General features: G+C 40.0%; 2 protein-coding genes across 3 annotated transcripts; one reads left to right on the top strand and one right to left on the bottom strand.

Moving 5' to 3' along the window:
• The first annotated feature begins 17345 nt into the window (after positions 1 to 17345).
• Positions 17346 to 20012, top strand: LOC129867213 (C-factor-like). Its single transcript, XM_055940470.1, has 6 exons — positions 17346 to 18060; positions 18215 to 18266; positions 18736 to 18923; positions 19106 to 19261; positions 19438 to 19548; positions 19677 to 20012. The coding sequence occupies exons 1-6, from the start codon at positions 17914 to 17916 to the stop codon at positions 19788 to 19790; spliced, it is 768 nt and encodes a 255-aa protein (XP_055796445.1). The 5' UTR covers positions 17346 to 17913; the 3' UTR covers positions 19791 to 20012.
• Positions 20013 to 20099: 87 nt separating this feature from the next.
• LOC129867214 (galanin peptides-like) lies at positions 20100 to 22929 on the bottom strand. Of its 2 annotated transcripts, XM_055940471.1 has the most exons (7): positions 22794 to 22929; positions 22625 to 22705; positions 22280 to 22334; positions 21815 to 21886; positions 20837 to 20923; positions 20610 to 20681; positions 20100 to 20331 (listed from the first exon to the last, which is right to left on the bottom strand). In XM_055940471.1, exons 2-7 carry the CDS (start codon positions 22703 to 22705, stop codon positions 20270 to 20272), a joined length of 429 nt encoding a protein of 142 aa, XP_055796446.1. In that variant the 5' UTR covers positions 22794 to 22929; the 3' UTR covers positions 20100 to 20269. The 2 variants fall into 2 exon arrangements, with proteins under 2 accessions (XP_055796446.1, XP_055796447.1); XM_055940472.1 differs by lacking the exon at positions 21815 to 21886.
• Between the last annotated feature and the right edge of the window lie 690 nt (positions 22930 to 23619).

Genomic DNA, 23619 nt, shown 5'->3' with positions numbered 1-23619 from the left:
TTGATTGGTGTGAGTTTGAATGCTTCCATATTACAGTCAATGTTGTGAGTAAAAATCGCTCTTCATTTTGCTATAGTGTGAATGGTTGGAAAGGGTAAAGGAACACATCAATGCTGGTGCGTGCTTCAACAGAGGAGGCCTTTGGTTAGACGTGAATGGCAGAGAGTCAGAGCTGGTTAGGTGGCTGTGCTAGCTGGCTTGTGGGTCCATGTGGATTCACTTATTGGCGCAGATTGCATTTCCACAACATGAAGTGTTCAATTTCACTCGGACGCATAAACACAGCAAATTCTTTGGCTGCAGTGTCTCACTACCCCAGCAGGCACACAGTGTGGACTCTGCATCTGGGGCTGTCAACCTACCAATGACTCACCAAAATACTATGTCAAATCAGAAAGTGAGGTCCGTTTTCCAATTCTCTTTGAAAACCTGACTGAAAAAGCTAAATTCCCAAAAAATGATGTCACTGAAGAGGACTTGATAATGGTACTTTAGCAAGGCGAGCTGTTAATGGGTGAGGAACTTTTGCAAGGCTCATTGCACCAGGGATAGCTTTGTACATTAAATGAAACCAGATACCGTAATCCCTGAATAACTAATTTGATTCTGTCTCAGCATTCTGTCTCATGATTTGGAAGAGTGCGGGTTGTATCACAACAACAACTCCCCAAAAGCAGTTTACCAGGTAAGCCAAGCTGTGCTGAAGTCCACATGGAGTCTTCTGGCTAGAGAGAGAGAGAAGGCAGATGAGATGTGCTGGGCTCCTCTGCTCTTTGCTCAGAGAAACCAGACATCCCTAAAAAACAGACCAGCACTGATGAATGATCCCCATAAAAGCAACTAATGATTGATGTCAGCCATGAAAAACATAATACTTAAAGGAGCGGCCTGGCTTGTTGTTCACTCTGCATTCCATTACCCCATCACTTTTAACGCGCAGCAATCGATTTTACTGTGGGTCTGTTCTTCAAACCCATGATCAATGCTTGGAGGGGTTTTTAAAGTGTAAACAAATACATTGCAAATGTTTCCACTGAGTATTTGTACTGTAAACAATGGAAAGATCTTCCCCTGCATTCATCATTTAGTGCAGTGGTTAAATAACAAAATGCAGTACTGTAGGGCTACATGCAGTAACAGTCAAAGTTGTTGTTACAGTTATAGGTCACATATCCATATCCGGTCCGTTGGGGAGTTAAATCTCTGGTTGTATGATGTGAAAATGGTTCCCATATGGCTCTGCATAGCGGTCAATAATGTCCCTCAGTGCTGTAGGTAGAGCTCTATACTGTACAACCGACAGTGGGCATTGAACCTGAGATTCGTGCCATTTACTACAGTATGTCGTTGTGTGGGGTTCGTGCGCCTCCTGTGAGTATTTCTTGCTATCTACATGGATGCTAGCTGTAGCCCAAGATAGCCAACAGGTTAATATAACGCTACAGCAAAACCACAACATTATCATAAAACGAGGCATGTATAAGAACTTCTAATCTGATCAAATCACATTGGCCCCTGGTTCATGACAGATTTGGCTAAACACTGCCCTCTGTTGGTGGTTGAGTGTCACTGGCGTCTTTTTTTGTGCAGTAATTTCTTTTGACAGAACAACATGTAGTTGTTAACAAGTCCATAAAACAAAGGGTAAAGGGTTTAGATATGGGTGTAGGTCGAAAACAGACATGGCAGCTCCACTTCTATCTCCTAAGCAACTTTGCAGTATTTTGTTTTTTTTGTATGTTATTTCTTACATTATTAGCCCACAATGTTTTTTGTGTTATTACATACAGCCGGAAATAGCTTTTGGATATCAGAGTGGCGGTAACTCACCAGCATTACGACCAGAAATACAACTTTCCCGAATTGGATCCCTTGTTCGTACCCCCCAGGGCATTTTACTTATCCCAGAGGCTGCTTCAAGATGCCGCCGGCGGAGAAGAGGTATTCGGAGTGGACTTCTAGTTTGACTCAGGAGGCGTGCACACCATCCACCGCTTCTGAGTATTTTACTCACTAATGTTCAGTCCCTGGACAATAACGTAGACGAGCTCAGGGTGAGGATCTCCTTCCAGAGAGACATCAGGGCCTGTAATATACTCTATTTCACAGAATCATGGCTCTCTCCAGATATACTGTCCCCTTCCATACAGCCATCTGGGTTCTCAGTACATCGCGCAGACAGGAATAAAGAACTCTCTGGGAAGAAGAAAGGCGGTGGTGTATGTTTCATGATTAAATACTCATGGTGTGATTGTGATAACGTACAGGAACTCAAGTTATTTTGTTCACCCGACCTAGAATATCTCACAATCAAATGCAGACCGTATTACCTCCTAAGAGATTTCTCTTCGGTTATAGTCACAGCAGTGTATATTACCCTTCAAGCCAATACCACAATGGCCCTCAAGGAACTACACTGGACTTTGTGCAAACTGGAAACCACATATCCTGAGGCTGCATTTATTGTAGCTGGGATTTTTAACCAAGCAAATTTGAAGAAAACGCTACCAAAGTCCTATCAACACATTGCCTGTAGTACCCGCGCATCAAAAACTCTCAACCATTGTTACTCCACCTTACAGGATGGCTAAAAGGCCCTCCCCCGCCCTCCCTTCGGCAAATCAGATCACGTCTCCATTCTGCTCCTCCCTTCCTATAGGCAGAAACTCAAACAGGAAGTACCTGTGCTAAGGTCTATTCAACGCTATTCTGACGACTCGGAATCCATGCTTCAAGATTGTTTTGATCACGCAGACTGAGATATATTCCGGGTTGCCTCTGAGAATAACATTGACATATACACAGACACGGTGACTAGTTAATCAGGAAGTGTATAGGGGATGTTGTTCCCACTGTGACTATTAAAACCTACCAAAACCAAAAACTGTGGATAGATAGCATCATTCGCGCAAAACTGAATGCACAAACCACTGCATTTCACCACGGCAAGTGGACTGGGAATATGGTTGAATATAAACAGTGTAGTTATTCCCTCCATAATGCAATCAAACAGGCAAAATATCAGTACAGAGACAAAGTGGAGTCACAATTCAACTGCTCAGACATGAGACGTATGTTCATTGACTATAGCTCAGCCTTCAACACCTCCCTCCAAGCTCATCCACAACACAAAAAATATAACTCATAGAATCACCATGACTGCCTATATTCTATCACACTTTATAATGTGCTAGACATACAGAAGCATACTAAGTGACTGTCGGTTGTGAGCACTCAGAGCAACATCAAAAGACATGTTAAGATCATTATCTTAGCCATTTTAATCATTGATCACAATACTCAGAGGCATTTCCTGTAGAATTTCTCCAATAATACATTTTTAAAGAAAACATACATATTTACACTGCACATATGGCTACTATTTTATCATATAATGAACATATCAACAATATCAGTTGGGAAAAAAATAATCATCATCTTTATCAGACAATTCTTTGAGGTAAAATTCAACCTCAAAATATCAATCTTCAATATTCTAAGTAGTGGATCAGTTGTTTAAAGTCTTCTGGGTATTCTGAAATTCAGTGACCTCAACCTTTGGAACCCTATGGTTCAAATCGGATATGCCAATGAGTGGTCAATCTCACCTCTGTCAATGATGTTCAATATAGTAGTCTATGACATTGTAATAACATTTCACAGTTGGTTTACTACTTTAGACATACCTTTAATAAGTGTATACCAGCCATTCCACCCTGATTTGTAAAACCTGTCAAGATAGTCAGGAACATCTCTTGTGCCATCTGAAAGTCATGAAATACAATATACAGTGCCTTCGGAAAGTATTCACACCCCTTGACTTTTACACATTTTGTTGTGTTACAGCCTGAATTTAAAATGGATTAAATTGAGATATTGTGTCACTGGCCTACATACAATAGCCTGTAATGTCAAAGTGTAATTATGTTTTTTTAAATGAAAAGCATGTCTCACAAAAAAAGGTTACCGATTGGTAGATAAAAAAAGCAGACACTGAATATCCCTTTGAGCATGGTGAAGTTATTAAATTACACTTTGGATGGTGTATCAATACACCCAATCACTACAAAGATACAGGCATCCTTTCTAACTCAGTTGCCGGAGAGGAAGGAAACCGCTCAGGGATTTCACCATGAGGCCAATGGTGACTTTAAAACATTTACAGAGTTTAATGGCTGTGATAGGATAAAAATCTGATGGATCGATCAACAACATTGTAGTTACTCAAGAATACTAGCCTAAATGACAGAGTGAAAAAAAGGAAGCTTGTACAGAATACAAATATTCCAAAACATGCATCCTGTTTGCAATAAGGCACTAAAGTAAACTGCAAAAAATGTGGCAAAGAAATTACATTTTTGTCCTGAATAAAATGCATTATGTTTGGGGCAAATCCAACACAACACATCACTGAGTACCACTCATATTTTCAAGCATGGTGGTGGCTGCATCATATTATGGGTATGCTTGTCATCAGCAAGGACTAGGGAGTTCTTGGGGATAAAAGGAAACAGAATAGAGCTAACTGGAGTTGCTTACCAAGACGACATTGAATGTTTCTGAGTGGTCTAGTTAAGGTTTTGTCTTACATCGGCTTGAAAATCTATGGCAAGCCTTGAAAATGGCTGTCTAGCAATAATCAACAACTAACTTGACAGAGCTTGCAGAATTAAAATAATAATAATAATAATGTGCAAATATTACACAATCCAGGTCTGCCAAGGTCTTAGAGACTTACCCATAAAGCTGTAATCACTGCCAAAGGTTATTCTAGCATGTATTGACTCAGGGGTGTGAATAGTTAGGTAAATTAGATATTTCTGTATTTAATTTTCAATAAATGTGTTAACATTTCTACAAACCTGTTTTCACTTTGTCATTATAGGCTATTGTGTGTAGATATTGAGAATTTAAAAAAATATGCAATCCATTTTGAATTCAGGCTGTAACAACAAACTGTGGAAGAAGTCAAGGGATGAATACTTTCTGAAGGCACTGTAATTATTTATATTTTGAATGTGAGGAGAAAAAATGCCCTCATGACAATGGAAGCACAAAGACTGAAGGCAAACTTACATTTTCATTTGCGATACATCATCGGCTGAGGACCCCAGCAGTTCAGATTAAGTTTAATCTGTTAAAATTAACATCTACTTGGTATCAGATGGCAATAGTTGCTGCATTCAGTACAAGTGCATCAATACATTTTCTTTAAATACATTTCACATGAATAGAAAATTAATAAAATACTTGACCTTTTGAGCATGTGACTCCACAAACAACAAAATCACAATGATTGTGAAAGTCTATTGAATTGTTGCTTTAGACCTCTGCAAATTCAAATATACATCCCATTACTTCTCTTTTGGATTTTTAGAAAATGCTCAACATTTTCATATCCAATACTACTTACCATGTCTGCAACTAAAAGAGTTGATTGTCTTCGGCCAAGCCAAACCATCTGTGATTTGGTCAATGTTCTTGTCCCCTTTTACTGTCAGGAATATCAAAAAGGGTCTCAAGTTCAATAGTACCCCCCCTGTGTGAGAACTTTTTCAGGTACTCTGGACTCTCCTAGGAAGGCTGTTCATGTTAACTCAAAAACAAAAAAGCTAATATCAAGACGTCAATTGACATAATGAAAGTCAACACAATTAGAGTATCCTGCTGTAGCCCATTGGTGTAGATCTTTAGATCTGTTTTAAACATTATCCAAATCATTTCTTATTTGCAGACGTTTAGAAACAATAAGACAAATCATATTGTCAGTATATTTTAAAAAATCCACAGAATGCTCATCAGTACAGGTACTCATTGGTACATTTGCGTTTTTCTGGATGTTGTATTGTAGCAGAGCGTTATTAGGGACATTTGCATACAATGAAACAAATGGAAAGAATAGTTCAAAAGCATACTAAATTTGTACTCATATTTCAAACAAATAACATGAACCAGAGCTGATGGAATTGTTCTCCATTCTGAGGCTTAGAATAAAGTGTGTGAGTGAATAAGATGCATAAATTGATGCATAAGTACAAACAATGTCTTCAGAAACTATTCATACCCTTTGACCTATTCCACATTTTGTTATGTTACAGCCTTATTCTAAAATAGATTTTTTTTTAAATCCATCAATCTACACACAATACCCCATAATGAGAAAGCAAAGACAGTTTTTTTTATTTTTTTGCTAATTTATAGAAAATAAAAAACAGAAATAGCTTATTTACAAACATATCCAGACCCTTTGCAATGAGACTCAAAATTGATTGGAGTCCACCTGTGGTAAATTCAATTGATTGGACATGATTTGGAAGGCACACACCTGTCTATATAAGGTCCTACAGTTGACAATGCATGTCAGAGCAAAAACCAAGCCATGAGGTCGAAGGAATTGTCAGTAGAGCGCTGAGACAGGATTGTTTCCGAGGCACAGATCTGGGGAAGGATACCAAAACATTTCTGCAGCATTTAAGGTCCTCAAGAACACAGTGGCCTAAATCATTCTTAAATGGAAGAATTTTGGAACCACGAAGACTCTTCCTAGAGCTGGCCAAACTGAGCAATCGGGAGAGAACGCCCTTGGTCAAGGAGGTGACCAAGAACCCGATGGTTACTCTGACAGAGCTCCAGAGTTCCTCTGTGGAGATGGGAGAAACTTCCAGAAGGACAACCATCTCTGCAGCACTCCAGCAATCAGGCCTTTAAGGTAGAGTGGCCAGACGGAAGCCGCTCCTCAGTAAAAGGCACATGACAGCCTGCTCGGAGTTTCCCAAAAGGCACCTAAAGGCCTCTCAGACCATGATAAACAAGATTCTCTGGTCTGATGAAACCAAAATGTAATTCTTTGGCCTGAAGGCCAAGCGTCACGTCTGGAGGAACCCAGGCACCGCTCGTCACATGACCACCTATACCATCCCTACGGTGAAGCATGGTTTTGACAGCATCATGCTGTGGGGATGTTTTTCAGCGGCAGGGACTGGGAGACTAGTCAGGATCAAGGGAAAGATGAATGGAGCAAAGTACAGAGAGATCATTGATGAAAACCTGCTCCAGAGCGCTCAGGACCTCAGACTGGGGCAAAGGTTCACCTTCCAACAGGACAGTGACCCTAAGCACACTTTTTAGTTTAGTTAGAAATTGGATAATTTTAAAAAACAAGCGCACATAAAACTTGAAAAAGCCATACATGCACATGATTAAAATCATCGAGGATAACACACAATAAAGTCTGGGACATATTTCCATTGTGGTCCTCTTAAAACAAGATGGCTAGGCAAGATCGAACACGGTTGAACACAGTATGACAGCGAGATAATAAAACAAAAAACTAAGAAGAAGATCAATCTCATCATTGCAGTTACATCATAGAGGTCATTCATATGGGCACAGAAGACATCAAACAGTTTTTTACTTTATTTTTAAAGCTGCCGAGAGAGGACGTTGTTTTTATAGGCAGAGGCAACTCATTCTACTCTGAGGCTCCAGTATACAAGAAAGTACCTTTCCCAGCATTACTCCTGAACCTGTATAAGCACACATCAGCAACACCTGATCTGGTGCTGTGATTGTGTGCATCCCGAACACGGGGAAAGTAATCAGTTAGATATCTGGGCACAGGACCATAAATACTCCTGTAAACCAAACCTAGTCTAATCTGGGACACCCTAGCCTCAACAGGCAGCCAGTTTAGTTCCTGAAAGCAGCTCCTGCCTATGTAAGTACGTGGACTCACCTTCAATACTACCCTGATCAGCTTATTCTGGGCTATCTGGAGCTCCCCTTTATGAGCTTAGATAACCCACCAAACCAGGAAGTACTAGCGTAGTCTAAATGGCATTGAATGAGGGCATTGGCTAGGCACTTTCATGGAGACCTTATCAAGCAGCTTGGACTTTCTAGCCAAAAACTGGCATTAACCTTCCCTAGCACTTTAGTGGCCATGCTCACGCCTCCCAAGCTTCCATCAAGGATGCATCCCAGGTAGCTCACGGAGGTTTTAGTAGTCAGCAACTCACCCCCTAACTCCACTCTGATTTCAGAGGACCTACTCAATTTAGGTCTGGATCCAAAAATAATTGCCTCAGTTTTACCGAGGTGCAAGATAGCTTATTATCTCCAAGCCATTTGCTGATGTTAGTAAGCTCTGTGCTAAGTATGCTCTCCAGCATAGTTTTACTTTTGTGAGACACGAGGAGTGTAGAGTCATCCGTGCTTAAAGGAAAAGACGGCAAGAACAAGCATCTTTCATATCGTTAATATACAGTAAATACAGTAGAGGCCCAAGCACGCTCCCCTGCGGATTGCCACAAATCATTGGTTTTGCCTGAGACAGTGAACAATTAACCTACTACTTGCTCCCTACCTGATAAATAGGACTTTACCCAGCCCAGAGAGATACTGTTTAACCCCAGTGCCTCCAGTTTGGAGATTAGGAGACAGTGGTTAACTGTATCAAAGGCCTTCTATAGGTCAAGCAGTACTATTCCACAGAGATTTCCTTCATCAATCTCTTTACTGATGAAGTCAGTCAAGAAATGTAGGCATGAATCAGTGGAGTATGTTTTTTTTTAACTCGACTGAAAATCATACATTAGACTTTGTTTGTTGACATATCTATAAATTTGCTCATGTACAACTCTCTCCAGGATCTTTGATGTTATACTGAGGATAAATACAGGCCAATAATGCACAGGGTCAGACTTCATCCCCTTCTTAAACAGAGGTGTAACTTTAGTGTGTTTCATGTCCCTGGGAAAGATGCCTTGTTCAAGAGAGAGATTAACGATATGCGTAAAACAAGGGGCAATTTGAATCTATAAGAAACCTTGCAGGAATATTATCCAGGCCTGTGGCTTCGAAATGTTGAAGCTCTGCTAGCATACTGGCTATTTTAGCTGTTGCTACCTTTGCAAAAGAAAAAGAGTTTAGATGAACCCCTAACTCGGCATAGTACTTCTTGAATTGGTTGTTTCCATACAAACCAATTCCACACAAAATTCCACACAAAATATTGTGTGCAACTTGCTAACCAGCTTGCTTGCAACAGAAAAAAAGAGTTGAATTCATTGGCAATCTCTGCTTTTTCATATACCATCTCCTCCCTAACATTCAGTCCAATACCATTTAGTTTGTTTTTGGTAGTACTACTACAGCCTAGTTCCTTAAATGATTTCCAAGGCTTTTTAGGATCATTTTTGATCTCAATGATTTTATCAGCAAAGTAACACCTCTTAGCTACATCCATCCTGCCCTGTGCTTCATTTCTGTGACGTTTACAGTTGAAGTCAGAAGTTCACATACACCATAGCCACATACATTTAAACTCAGTTTTTCACCATTCTTTCATCACATTCCCAGTGGGTCAGAAGTTTACATACACTCAATTAGTATTTGGTAGCATTGCCTTTAAATTGTTTAACTTGGGTCAAACATTTAGGGTAGCCTTCCACAAGCTTCCCACAATAGGTTGGGTGAATTTTGGCCCATTCCTCCTGACAGAGCTGGTGTAACTTTGTCAGGTTTGTAGGCCCCCTTGCTCACACACGCTTTTTCAGTTCTGTCCACAAATTTTCTATAGGACTGAGGTCAGGGCTTTGTGATGGCCACTCCAATAACTTGACTTCATTGTCCTTAAGCCATTTTGCCACAACTTTGAATGTATGCTGGGGGTCACTGTCCATTTGGAAGACCCATTTGCGACCAAGCGTTAATTAACTTCCCGTTGCTTCACTATATCCACACAATTTTCCTACCTCATGATGCCATCTATTTTGTGAAGTGCACCAGTCCCTCCTGCAGCAAAGCACCCCCAAAACGTAATGCTGCCACCCCTGTGCTTCACGGTTGGGATGGTGTTCTTCGGCTTGCAAGCATCCCCCTTTTTCCTCCAAACATAACGATGGTCATTATGGCCAAACAGTTCTATTTTTGTTTCATCAGACCAGAGGACATTTCTCCAAAAATGACAATCTTTGTCCCCATGTGCAGTTGCAAACCATAGTCTGGCTTTTTCATGGCGGTTTTGGAGCAGTGGCTTCTTCTTTACTGAGCGGCCTTTCAGGTTATGTCGATATAAGACTTGCTTTACTGTGGATATAGATACTTTTGTACCTGTTTCCTCCAGCATCTTCACATGTTCCTTTGCTGTTGTTCTGGGATTGATTTGCACTTTTCACACCAAAATATGTTCATCTCTAGGAGACAGAATGCATCTCCTTCCTGAGCGGTATAACGGCTGCGTGGTCCCATGGTGTTTGTACTTGCGTACTATTGTTTGTACGGATGAACGTGGTATCTTCAGGCATTTGGAAATTGCTTCCAAGGATAAACCAGACTTTTTTTGAAGTCTTGGCTGATTTCTTTAGATTTTCCCATGATGTCAAGCAAAGAGGCACTGAGTTTGAGGGTAGGCCTTGAAATACATCCACAGGTATACCTCAAATTGACTCAAATTATGTTAATTAGCCTATCAGAAGCTTCTAAAGCCATTACATAGTTTCTGGAATTTTCCAAGCTGTTTAAAGGCACAGTGAACTTAGTGTATGTAAACTTCTGACCCACTGGAATTGTGATACAGTGAATTATAAGTGAAATAATCTGTCTGTAAACAATTGTTGGAAAAATTACTTGTGTCATGCACAAAGTAGATGTCCTAACCGACTTGCCAAAACTATAGTTTGTTAACAAGGAATTTGTGGAGTGGTTGATAAACAAGTTTTAATGACTCCAACCTAAGTGTATGTAAATTTCATGATAAAACCAAGGTCTAGATCTCGGCTTTACTCTGACCCGTCTAATGGGAGCCATCACATTCACCACATCAAGGAATCTACAATGAAAGGCTTCCCAGGCACTGTCTACCCCTACGCTTTCCAGCACAGGTGACCAGTCAATTTTACCCACTTGGTCCCCAAACATGTCAACACAGTATTTTTTGAGTCCTCTGAATCTAACACTTTTATGACACTTAAATATATGTTTAAAAACCCTCCTTGTGCAAAATGTTATAACATAATCACTGATTCCATATACTATTACCCCACTCTGCGATATTTTGGATTTATCAGACACCAATATGCACTCAATCGTACGTATCACATATCCTGGTGGGACCTTATATAATTTGTGTCAGAGCAAATGATCTACAGAAGTGCATAAATACATTGTGGGTTGGACTATCCTTTTTGCAGACATCAGTATTGAAATCCCCTAACAAAAGTATTTCCTTCACCAGCTAATTATTACAGTTTAACAACACAATTTCGAGACCTTCTTAGAATGCATTCTGATTGGGCCTGTAACACACCCCCAACCAAAATGTAAAAAATGTTTTTTTTTACAATTTAACTAAATGTAATCAAAAATCTACGTAATCCCCAAAAGTAATTATTTATCTTGAGAGGGCCATAAACAATAACTAGCAATGCTGCATACTCCGAAAGAAGTTCAAATTTCACCTTTCTGGTAAAAATAGTTATGCATTTCTGAGGTGTTGTCACTTTTGAGGACACAAGCTCCGGTACACCAGTGGAGGCTCCTCAGCGGAAGGGGAGGACCATCCTCTTCAGTGAATTTCATAAAAATAAAAATAGTGAAACATTTAAAATGTTATCCTTTTTTGATAAAACTATACTAAATATTATCAAGTCACCAAATAACTGATTAAAACACACTGTTTTGCAATGAAGGTCTACAGTAGCCTCAACAGCACTCTGTAGGGTAGTACCATGGTGTAGCCAGAAGAAAGCTAGTTTCCATCCTCCTCTGGGTACATTGACTTCAATACAAAACCTGAGGCTAATTTTTCTCACCCCCTTCCATAGACTTACACCGTAATTATGACAAGTTCCGGAGGACGTCCTCCAAACTATCAGAGCTCTTGCTGCATGAACTGACATGTTGTCCACCCAATCAAAGGATCAAAGGATCCACCCTCTCCCCACCGGTGTGATTGCTACTTCTGAGGGTTTAGAGCTTGAGGTAGTCACTTCATACAAGTACTTGCGAGTATGGCTAGACGGTACCCTTTCCTTCTCTCAGCACCTATCAAAGCTGCAGGCTAAGGTTAAATCTAGACTTGGTTTCCTCTATCGTAATTGCTCCTCTTTCACCCCACCAGCCAAACTAACCCTGATTCAGATGACCATCCTACCCATGCTAGATTACGGAGACATAATTTATAGATCGGCAGGTAAGGGTGCTCTCGAGTGGCTAGAAGTTCTTTATCATTTGGCAATCAGATTTGCCACCAATGCCCCTTATAGGACACATCACTGCACTCTATACTACTCTGTAAACCAGTCATCTCTGTTTACCTGTCGCAAGACCCATTGGTTGATGCTTATTATAAAACCCTCTTAGGCCTCACTACCCCCTATCTGAGATACCTACTGCAGCCCTCATCCCCCACATACAATACCCGTTCTGCCAGCCACATTCTGTTAAATGTCCCCAAAGCACACACATCCCTGCTCCTCTTTCAGTTCGCTGCAGGAAGCGACTAGAACGAGCTGCAAAAAACACTCAAACCGGACCATTTTATCTCCATCTAGAAAGAGGAGAAAGAGGAGGAAGGGAAGAGCTACTAAGGTACACAATAGTACATTTTGGTAGACAGAAGGTGCTCTTTGGTAAAAGGGGTAAATTGGCCATCAAAAAGGAAGCTGGACCAAGGCAAACTACACTCCCTCTTCTAATTAGGGCTAATTGGAAAGGGCTAATTGGAAAAGCTGTTCAAAAAAGGACATTGTATTATTTTTTTGTACTCCCTGACGAAGGCCATGCACCGAAACGCGTCGGTTTTTTAATACTTTGTTTCTATTGAACATGTCATACTAATAAAGGCATTTTAATTAATTATATGAAGAGTGCCTTGGTCCACCTTTCTTTTTGATGAATATTTGTACCATGTTTTGTGCTGCTACCATGTTGTGCTTTATATAGTGTTGTGGTGTCTCGCTTGTCGTGATGTGGGTTTTGTCCTATATTTTTATTTTTTATTTTTAATCCCAGCCCCCATCCCGGCAGCAATGAGGCCACAATGAAGCAGTCATGATGGTATACAATGGAAAATGACATAAGGAGTGAAAGGACTTATTACAAAACACCCAATGATTGCTGAGTCATTGCCTGGTCATGGAACAAACCTTCTCACTTGATGTGAGATTACTTAAAACACAAAACTCTACATAACAGATAACAGAGTATGAAATAAACTACTGTATATCTTACTTAACAAAAATTGAAATGACAGATACAACTTATAGGATTTAGTGCAGTTGCAGTGACCAGGAGTGACTTCTTGGATTTGGAGTCCCATAGAGATCCACTGAGACTAGATTAGAGTGAAAGTGAAGATGCACAGTAACTACCATGATCAGATGATTATGATATCTTGACAATATGTGCAGTGTCATAACATAAATTAACATAACTTTATAGAATGACAACATAACGTGACATAAGGGTCAGACTATGGTTATGGTTGTGGTGTGATCCTACCGTACGACACTGGAACCGGAGGACTGACCATCAGGGACCAGAGCCGGAGAGTGAGGGTATAGGGGGCCGGTTGGTCTGGTGGTACTGGCAGGACATCCGTTATCCATATCACATTTCAACTCCATGGTCAATTGTTATGAAGCTTTTCAAGTTTGATGGTTGATTGGTGTTATTTATCAGCAGTTATAGAAAACATTCTGGACTACATTTTCTAGATTGTTAGAGACAGATTTGATCTTATACAGGTCATGTGAGACTGACATGCTGCTGATCTGTGAGGAGTAGGATCCAGCCATGTGGTTGTAGCTGTATCCAGAGCCAGGAGGACCAGGGGAGACAATTTGGTTTGGGGAAAGGAGGCCGTGGTTGGGCGGCAGGCTTATAGAGGGCAGGTAGGACTGAGAGGCTGTGGTACATGAAGAATGAGATTACTGGCAATACTACACAACACATACTCGACTAATGCTAAGAATCACAAGCGTGTACTTTTTCTTTGAGTCATGAATGTACATTAACAGCTAAAGATGCATATCACTGAGAATCCACAGTCATGGTCTTGAGTCATGGTTGTTGTGAAAGGAACTACTTATTATCACAAACAAATATACCATTTGACTCTTGTAAGGTCATTGAACACATGTTTAAAATACTGCTCCATTGCCATCTTTAGACTCAGAGAGCCAGACTTAATCATAACCACTAAATCAGATGTCCAAGGCCAGAGAAGATCATATTATTCTCCTTCTTATGTAAGACTGCATATTTGAATTGTCATGCTGACACTTTTGTTTTTCCCACTGTTGAAACGTTGTCATTGATCATGTGAATCCAAATGTGTGTTCTCTGATAGAGGTTGTATAGGGTCCTGCATTAAACAGTATTATACAACCATTTATCTGTGTTATTGCAAACATGCACTGTATGTAGACTACATGAACACTACTAGGTAGCCTAGTGGTAAAGAGCATTGGGCCTGTAACTGGACTATCGCTGGTTCGAATCCCCGAGTCGACTTGGTGAAAAATCTGTCGATATACCCTGGAGCAAGGCACTTATTGCTCCTGTAAGTTGTGTGTCTGCTAAGTTATGTAAACATCCAACAGTAATTTTGAAATGCTCTTACAAACAGTCTGATGCTCTGTTGATTCTGAGGCATTAGCTATGCCACAGTCTCTTGTTCATGGTCATCCATGCTGTCCGGGCAAATACTCACTACAGCATCATAGAATTCACCCTGGATAAAACAAAATAATATGTATACGTAACTTAACAGCAACTTTAATTAGAGCAATATACTGTACCACTAAAATAATTGGTAGTGATATCCAGTAAAGTATCAGAAAACAACTGGAGTCGCTGGTGTGTGTTGGGCAAGTTCATTTTGCATCGCTGTGTGCCGTGGACGGGGTTTACACCTTTTTAGACCATTTTATTCAATCTCTACCCACTCAGAGCGCCAGGCGTTGAAAAACAAACTCAACCATATATTGAGGATTGTAACGGCCATGAGGTAAAATATTTTTATAGCTTCTTGTTGGTTTCAATTAGCACTTACTGACATCATATTGCAGTAGACTGGACCCTCGGATGACCTCTGGCCACCAATTGAACTGAGATGGCTGTTATTTGCTAAACTGAGGTTCAGGAAATGGAATGGACTGGGGGAGCACATCATCTCCATGAGTGGCAAGTGGGCATGGAGGGAGTGAGGGCTCAGCATCATGTGGTGGAGGGTAGAATCAGTAGTTGGTACAGTGATGGTCCATCCTGCTCGATGCAGCTGCTCTGCTGTACCCTGACCACTCCAACTGAACCATGGGGAATCACTACTGGCACACTGTCTGTGTGATCTCCTGAATCAATTTTGACTTCCCATGTTCCTAGGTGGCACCCATTATTCTCAGAGGAATAGACAGCTGAGGTTTCGGAAACATTCTGATTGTCCTGAGTTCTGTGGTTTTGCTCTTTAAGGCAACTCATTCTATCTAAGCAAGGCTCCTCCCTGACAGAAAAACAAACCAGTGAGTGTTGTTAGACTGGGTAGTAAAACACAAGCCCAGAGAACAGATGTATATATACAGAATCAGTCAGTTCACCATTCAATCATCTAAAATAGCTAGCTAGCTAATACATCTGACATACAACTTAGATTTTTTTTATTTTACTTTGCAAGCCCTAACATTATTTATACATATATTGTGAGGGATGTATCTTGGCCTCTCTTCTTCTAATAGCTATCTTGAAAGTTCACAAGAAATAACAATAACCAGGTGTTCCAAAACAGTGTCACTCCCTCTGGCAATAACTTTACCTTACAGTCAGTTTTTGTTGTGGAAGAAGCTTTTCGTAGGCTAAGTGAATGTTGTCTGAAAACATGTAATATTCAGATTAGGGGTTGAGTGTGGTGCCAGACACATCCATTCTTTCAAAATAGGGTGCGTTTGATTTGGGTCGCTTGATGTGTTAAGTGAATAGGCAGGGTGGAACTAATTTGAGAGGAAGTCAAATGTATTATATTTTATTGTGCCATAAACACAACCAGTCATCATGATATGTTCATCCACTCGCAACATATTTTCAGCCTCCAGACAGTGGTGAATGGAAAAAGACATCTGTTACACTTGGCGATTGTCATTAGGCCAGTATGCGTCCACGTGCATCTCGGTGTCAGCCACTGAGCCACTCATCTCTGCCTCGGCAACATTTCTGTGTTTTCGTCAAACCACATTGCATTTTGGAGCGTATACTACTACCTATTTTCAAGTCCACTCGCTCATTTTCATACCTCTGACATGCGTTAATGATAACAAAAAGTGGTGTAATAGCCTACAGTTTTCTTGACATTTAGTTTGATTAATGTGATAGGCTCATGTTTTACCTGTACGGTGTACGCCTACCCTCACTATTTATTTTTCTGGTGTTGTGCCGAAAATCGCCCCCTGCCAGAACCCCCCGTCCCCGCCCCCTTCTAATTTCCTTAATTTTGTGGCTAGAGTCAAATATTTTCTGTGACACAAATCAGAGTCAACTACTTTCTATAGAACAAATTTCACGTCAGGATAGGCAACCGAAATTAATAATTAATGTATGTGTGTTATATTAAACATGGAAGGAGTACAATTTTGGCCAGTGTAACTTTAAACCGTCCCCTCGCCCCGACACGGGCGCGAACCAGGGACCTTCTGCACACATCAACAACGGTCGCCCACGAAGCATCGTTACCCATCGCGCCACAAAGGTCGCAGACATTGCAGAGCAAGGTGCAAAACCACTTCTAGGTTTCAGAGCAAGTGACGTAACTGATTGAAACACTAGTAGCGCGTACCCGCTAACTAGCTAGCCATTTCACATCCGTTACACTCACCCCCCTTTCAACCTCCTCCGCAGCAACCAGTGATCCGGGTCAACAGCATAACAGTAACAGTATAACTTTAAACCGTCCCCTCGCCCCGACACGGGCGTGAACCAGGGACCCTCTGCACACATCAACAACTGTCGCCCACGAAGCATCGTTACCCATCGCTCCACAAAGGCCATTTCACATCCGTTACACCAGCAATAAACATTTCAGAACAACTATGGCTGAATTATTATCCTTACACTTTCAAAAATACTACTCAAATAAGACATGGGAGAGATGACGAATTTTGGCAAAGAGATGTATTTATAGACTAATACAAAATCAGTAGCGCATTTAGGTACGGGCGACATGGGCAGCCGTCCAGGGCGGCTTTCTTGCCCGGGCGGCACGGGAGGTCGCCGAAGGGGCCCCCAGGGCGCCATACAAGCTAGAACCGCCACATACACTTGAAACAAATAGCCAAACCGAAAACTGCAGACAAAAATGCTTTCTGCTACTAAGATATGTGAAATGTAGGCTAAACTGAGAAAGCTCAACTAGCAAGCAAGTCGCAGCATTGAAGAACGCGGAGAGGGAACATTCTGGCACGGGGAGATTTTGGGCACAACACCGGGACACTGTGCTTACTTTCAACCCTAGTCGTGTAAGAAGCTTTTCTAAGGAGAAGTGACTAACGTCTGAAAAAAATATTTGTTTCTAATAGGCTGACCACACCGCTCGCGACCATTGTCTGAGAACATTTATTTAGATGATGGGGTTGAGCGCGGCGCGAGCCACACTCATTCTTTTAAAATGTATACGTTTGATTTGGGTCGCCAAATGCGCCGAGTGGTGTTTTGGGGTTGCACTTTGGACTAGTAGAAAATAAGGAGAATGGAGCGGAAACAGTTCACAGACACTAAATCAAGCGTACCTACCCTCATTGGTCCATTCGAGTTGCTATGAAATTTAAACCACGCCTTCAGATTGTTTCGCTACAAAAATGATGTCTGGAGACTGAGACCGATCATACTTCTTCCTTAAACAAAGTTAACAGACATCTACTAACTATGCCTCTAAAATTCACAAAATGTCAATCTGTATTAATCACTGGAGCGAGCAGAGGCCTCGGTCTACAAATGGTGAAAGACCTGGCGAGAAGCACCGAGAGACCCAAAACAATAATAGCGACTGTTCGCAATCCAGCCGCAGCACAGGTAGGAGAACATCATGTTCAACTTTTTTATTTTAAATTTTTGAACATCATGTTCAACTTGTTTTGTGAATTACCACGTAATGGAAATACACGTGTGAGGATTCGCCTTTGCTGTAAACTTAGGGATACATAATAAAAGTTGATCTTCATTTCAGGATCTTCAAAATATTGCCAAGTCCTGCAAAGGTGTTCATATTGTACAGCTTGGTGAGTTGCGTAGCCTACATATAGCCTACATCATTTGTAAAACTTGGACACATGAACTAGGGTGCAGTGTGATTCTGGTTTGTCACATTTTGTTGGGTAATCAGTATATGATCCCATGTGCATCATGTGCCATGCATAGTTGGGACACATGCCCCATATGCCTGATCTGTTATAGAAGCAGAATGTGCAAGAAATACTGTATTGGTATTTCCCCGTGTGTTCCTCTCAGGGATTTTCTCCCTTCAAACTCATTGGAGCAACTAAAACTTATATTACACGCTGAATTATATGTTTGTAGTACTCAACAGAACATGATGAAATCCCAAACTGAAGTAAACCAGTCATGTAAAAGTAAATTAAACCAATACTGTAAAAGAAAACCAAGGAGAAAAACGAAAACTAAATTATGTTTGTTTCCTGTGAAGTTCCTTTTTGAATGGTAATGAGCCTATGATCTCTTTCGTATAAGATGTTGTCAGCCAGTCAAGTATAGACTCAGCATTGCAAGTGGTGTCATCTATACTGGGAAGCGATGGGCTGAATTGCCTCATAAACAACGCAGCCATCAATCCATCCACTGATCTGAAGACAGTGACACCTGACGCCATGATGAAGACTTTCGAGAGTAATACTGTTGCCCCTCTTTTTGTCACCAAGGTAAGTCAATGTGTTGCACCTCTAGAAGAGCATGTATGAGAAATATCTTAATTTTGTTGTAGCACAGAGGATATTTTTATTCATGCCCAAATCACACACATTTATGAAAAGTTCCCTACTTCATAAGAAACCTGTATTCTCGCAACTATCTCTAGATCACATAATGTTGTTGTTTCTTGTAGACATTTCTGCCATTGCTACAGAGAGCTGCTGCACGGGGCACTGGAATGGGGATCCATAGAGCAGCTGTGATCAACATCTCTTCCATACTCGGCTCCATTAAGGTTAACTGGGGAGCCGGAGCAGCCTTCAAAAGCTATGCCTACAGAACCTCAAAGGTGAACAGCAACCATAATGAGCCGTTTCAACAAAGCCCATATTAACATTACAGACCATCTCTGGTTGCAATATTGGGCATAGAATGTTTGGGTGTGGCGATAGTTAATCTGACTGTTCTTATGTGTACATATTCATTACATGTCCTGTCCATCTCATTTTGTTTATATATATGCAGGCTGCCTTGAACATGATGACAAGGTGTCTGGCCACTGACCTGGAATCTGAAGGGATTCTGTGCATGGCTCTTCACCCTGGCTGGGTGCGCACTGACATGGGTGGCCCACATGTGAGTGTCCCATACTCTTGGTTGAGGCATTTTATGGTTGGGTTCTTTAGAATACATAAAAATACATGGCTGTGTATTTCAATGAGTTGACAGTTGATATGCTGCATTTCCTGTCTCTTATGGATCAGGCGGATTTGAGTGCGGAGGAGAGCATATCATCTTTGCTGTCTGTTATCACTGATCTGACAGAAAAGAATCATGGGGGATTCTTGGACTACTCTGGAAACAAGCTACAATGGTGAAGCTCAACTTGGAAACAGTAACTTGTGGAATGGGTTATGTGCAGTTGTTCTGCAAACAGTTCACTGGGACAAAACACAGCAGAGATCACAGAATAGAACAAACAACTGCAACATCATGCTATTATGTTGCTCAGCAATCTCCGATTCCGTTGTATCTAGTTGGTGTGAGAGAACTTGGAGATTTGACATTTTAAATTGGAGACTTTGTTTCATCTGAGTGGTTTGGGTTGTTGTTACACTTTCTAAAGGTAATCTCACTGTTTGAATACAAAATATATACTGTATAATACATATATAGGAACAACAATGTTTTGCCATTCAAAAGTTTTATTCAATCCATTTCTTTCAAATTATAATAAGAACGTGATTAATCTGTATAGTATATTGTTGTTATGATGACACCAGTATCCAGTATAATGGGAAATGTACAGATACTGTTGTTTGTAGGCAGGTGAGGCGTAGAGAAGAGATCAGTTGAACTAGGGCTGACCCATCTCTTCTGATGTGAGAGAGGAAGGCATGGTATCCAGAGCTCCGATTTCTGTAAGGTAGATTTAAGATTATTTTTTTTAGTTGTTCTGTTCCAAATGTTGTAGCAACATATAGCCAGGAATCTTGACTAGAAATGTAATCTGTAAATAAATTTGAAATACAAATATAACCAGACCATATGAAAATGATTATTTTACTATTTTTGGAACATGTCAAAACGCCAGATTTTTATTCATGAAAAAAATAACAATCAAGAGAATGCTGTCAGTGTTTTTGCTGTAATTAATTGTTGTAATTAAACATTAATAACAGACACCATAAACGTACCTTTAAGTTTCAGGTATGATAAGAAGTCAATGACAGTGTGTATTACATCCTCATCAGCTATTCTCAAGGCACCTGCAAAATAAGAGACCATCATGTGGTGTAGAGACTACACTGAGTAAAGCAGACTTACTGTACAGTATGTCATCTACTCTAAACATATTTGATTTACCCTCTCATAGGCCAAAGAAATGTAGGCTATAAGATTTTACGAGGCTTTAGCTTCTCACCTGTTTTGAAGTCATTGTCCAGGGGCATATCTCTCTTTCCAGCAAGGCCATACTTGTCACTGAGAGTGCGGTGACCGTCAATGCCGTCTGAACAATAAAACAAAAACATAGTTTGCACAGCTGATTTTTACCCATTCCCTAGATGAAATCCCCTTCATTGCACACTACACACAAACACCGCAACCCTGCCTAAAGCTCACATGACGACATAAGGCACCCTTTATGATGGTGTGTTTTTCCTTTTATCTGTCAAGAGTCTGAAAAGCAACCTGCAGGGCTTGAGTCATTGAATTGCTGGAAAACATATATTCACCAATGAAATGCGTGAAAGAAAGGCACATATTCATTGATGGAAACACAACCTGAAATGTTTTTAAAAATATATATATTAAGGAAGGGTCCCTCCACATGCAAAGAAGAAGGGTAAAATAGTAATTTCATTCGATGTCCATCTGAAATTAATATTTTACCCTTCTTTGCATATATATATATATATATATATATATATATATATATATAGTGAGAGGGGCAAGGAGCAGGAAAGACAATGGTTGAAATTACAATATACCTCACCCCATCAACAACTTTAATAAAGGTTTGAGTCAAGAGGGCTAGTAATAGTGCACCGAATAATCATGTAAGAGCACTAATTATCTGAAGTATAATCCTTGAATTTTGACGTTAACCCTTAGCCCTTGATGCGTTTCCCCCAGTCATCACCCATCAAGTATAATTACATGCAAAAATGAAATGATCAACTTTGTTCTGACAGTGCCTCTGAGATTATAAGATCCTGTATCATGGTTTAATAATTCATAAACAAGTGGAAAAACAAACCAATAAACATAAAGTGGCCATGGCTGTGATAAACACTTGGTTGTTGCATTAAGATTTAAGTCTGCAAATAATAAACAGAGGAGCAAGGCGTCACAGAGCAATTCCTCTGCTGACTTCAATGTCCTGCAGGAGCTATCTTACATTGACTTAGCAGTTCTTCTCTCCCCCTTACGCTTGGATTATCCTTTATCTGTATTAGGTGATCAATACGACCTGAAACACAGGGATGATGGCATTTTACCTAAATTTACAACAAGGACCTGTGTTATGGGATACATCCTTATTCTGTGTTGACAATAATCCATGAACCTTGGGAATAAATGTGTTCCTGTGCAAATAAGCTTTTCAAAATATAGTCATTTAAAAGGATATAACAAATTAAAAGTCCAATAACTACACAGAACAAGTTTGTTGGAATACATCATGCCACATTACACAGCCAGGTGAAATGTGAAAAAGTATAATAAAAGTATAAACAAATATGAGTAGAGCATGATAATGGAGACAGGGCAGGTGTGTAAATTATAGTTTAGTTAAAAGTACTTGATAGTGGAATTTTGACAGTTGTAAAAGAGTACATGAATTTAATACATAACAGTCACTTACGGGGACCCAAAAGGTAGCCAGCACTGTTTAGTGTCCACCCTCGCTTCTCTTTACCCTGTTATGAGACAAACACAAACACACACAAATCAGATTCATTATACACACTGTACAATCATCAGTTTTCTAAACAATTTATCTAATTTTCTGAATGCGAATTGCTTGACCTGACTATAGTGCAAGAACTCAATTATCTCAATGCTTGTTATGGTGTTATGTCTAGATAATAGGCAACAACGTTTATATAATTGTAATGTTGCTTGCAATAGCCTACTTGTAGTTAAAACAACGAGGAAATAAGAGCATTTAAAACAACATTTAGCCAAATACAATAAAATGTTGACCTACCGCAATCACTAATCCAATTGTTTCTGACAGAGCTGCACATACAATTAGTGATATGCACACTACTCCAAAAGACTTCTTCATCTAAATCAAGGTATTAAAAAAGTGTTAGTTGTAGAAAAACGAAAAAGTCGCAAAACAAAAATTTCCAATAAGTCTTAAAGCGGCTTACCTTTAAAGTTGTGTTCAACAGTACAAGAGATAAAAGATAATTTAAAAGTTTAAGGCTTTCTTCAAAATAGGTATGCTTATAGAATAAGCAAAAATGCAATGCAATATTACAGCAAAGAGAGCTTCAATGTCCCTGTGGTACTTCTGGTTTAGGAGAGAATGATTTTGATGGCCTTTTATAATACACCCCCCACGGAAGAAAAAAAATCCTGCTCCTGAAATTCAGACGTCACAACTACCTTCCCCCTCATGTAGTGGTCATGTCACGATGAAATTACAATAACATCATCATGTTCTTTTTGCAACCTTATGAGACATTGAGTTGGACAATAGTTCTTAAAGTCAGATACATTTTATCACTAATAGAATCTCACGTGATGTCATTTGTAGAAAACATTTTATTATGCATGTCAAAACGAACAGTGCTATCAGATAAGTAAATCTAAAATATTTATTTTAGAGCCTCTATGACTGGTAAAATGGTTCAAATTTAAAAATACAAAACCATACCATACAATACTCTAATTGGGGGATCGGTGGTAGGGTTTGCGGGGAATAATAATAAAGGTATACTCTTTAAAAAAGTATGTATGTCTATGTATATATGTGTATATGTATGCATACGTGTATGGATATATATATTTACCCAAAAGAATATGGGGGATTGGAAATTATGCAGACAATTACATTGGAAGCAACATTCTTTCCGCAATATTAAGCTGATCCACCCATAAAGAGAAAAAAAAGGGGGGGGGGGGGAAGAAAGAAAAATACAAAACCATTACATACAAACATAGCCTAGAGATAAAAGAACACATAGGAAGACA

This window comes from Salvelinus fontinalis, chromosome 12, assembly GCF_029448725.1.
Source record: "Salvelinus fontinalis isolate EN_2023a chromosome 12, ASM2944872v1, whole genome shotgun sequence".
Classification (NCBI taxonomy): domain Eukaryota; kingdom Metazoa; phylum Chordata; class Actinopteri; order Salmoniformes; family Salmonidae; genus Salvelinus; species Salvelinus fontinalis.
Note: the sequence above shows the minus strand (reverse complement) of the source record. Positions and strands in the feature narration are given on the sequence as shown.

What these genes read in the sequence shown, in the direction of transcription:
- LOC129867213 (XM_055940470.1), top strand. Translation starts at nt 17,914, where the DNA reads ATGCCTCTAAAATTCACAAAATGTCAATCTGTATTAATCACTGGAGCG. An exon ending in GCAATCCAGCCGCAGCACAG is followed by an intron (nt 18,061 to 18,214) that starts GTAGGAGAACAT and finishes TCTTCATTTCAG; the next exon opens with GATCTTCAAAATATTGCCAA. An exon ending in CCCCTCTTTTTGTCACCAAG is followed by an intron (nt 18,924 to 19,105) that starts GTAAGTCAATGT and finishes TGTTTCTTGTAG; the next exon opens with ACATTTCTGCCATTGCTACA.
- LOC129867214 (XM_055940471.1), bottom strand. Translation starts at nt 22,705, where the DNA reads ATGAAGAAGTCTTTTGGAGTAGTGTGCATATCACTAATTGTATGTGCA. An exon ending in CAATTGGATTAGTGATTGCG is followed by an intron (nt 22,335 to 22,624) that starts GTAGGTCAACAT and finishes GTCTCATAACAG; the next exon opens with GGTAAAGAGAAGCGAGGGTG. An exon ending in AGAAGAACTGCTAAGTCAAT is followed by an intron (nt 20,924 to 21,814) that starts GTAAGATAGCTC and finishes TTTATTGTTCAG; the next exon opens with ACGGCATTGACGGTCACCGC.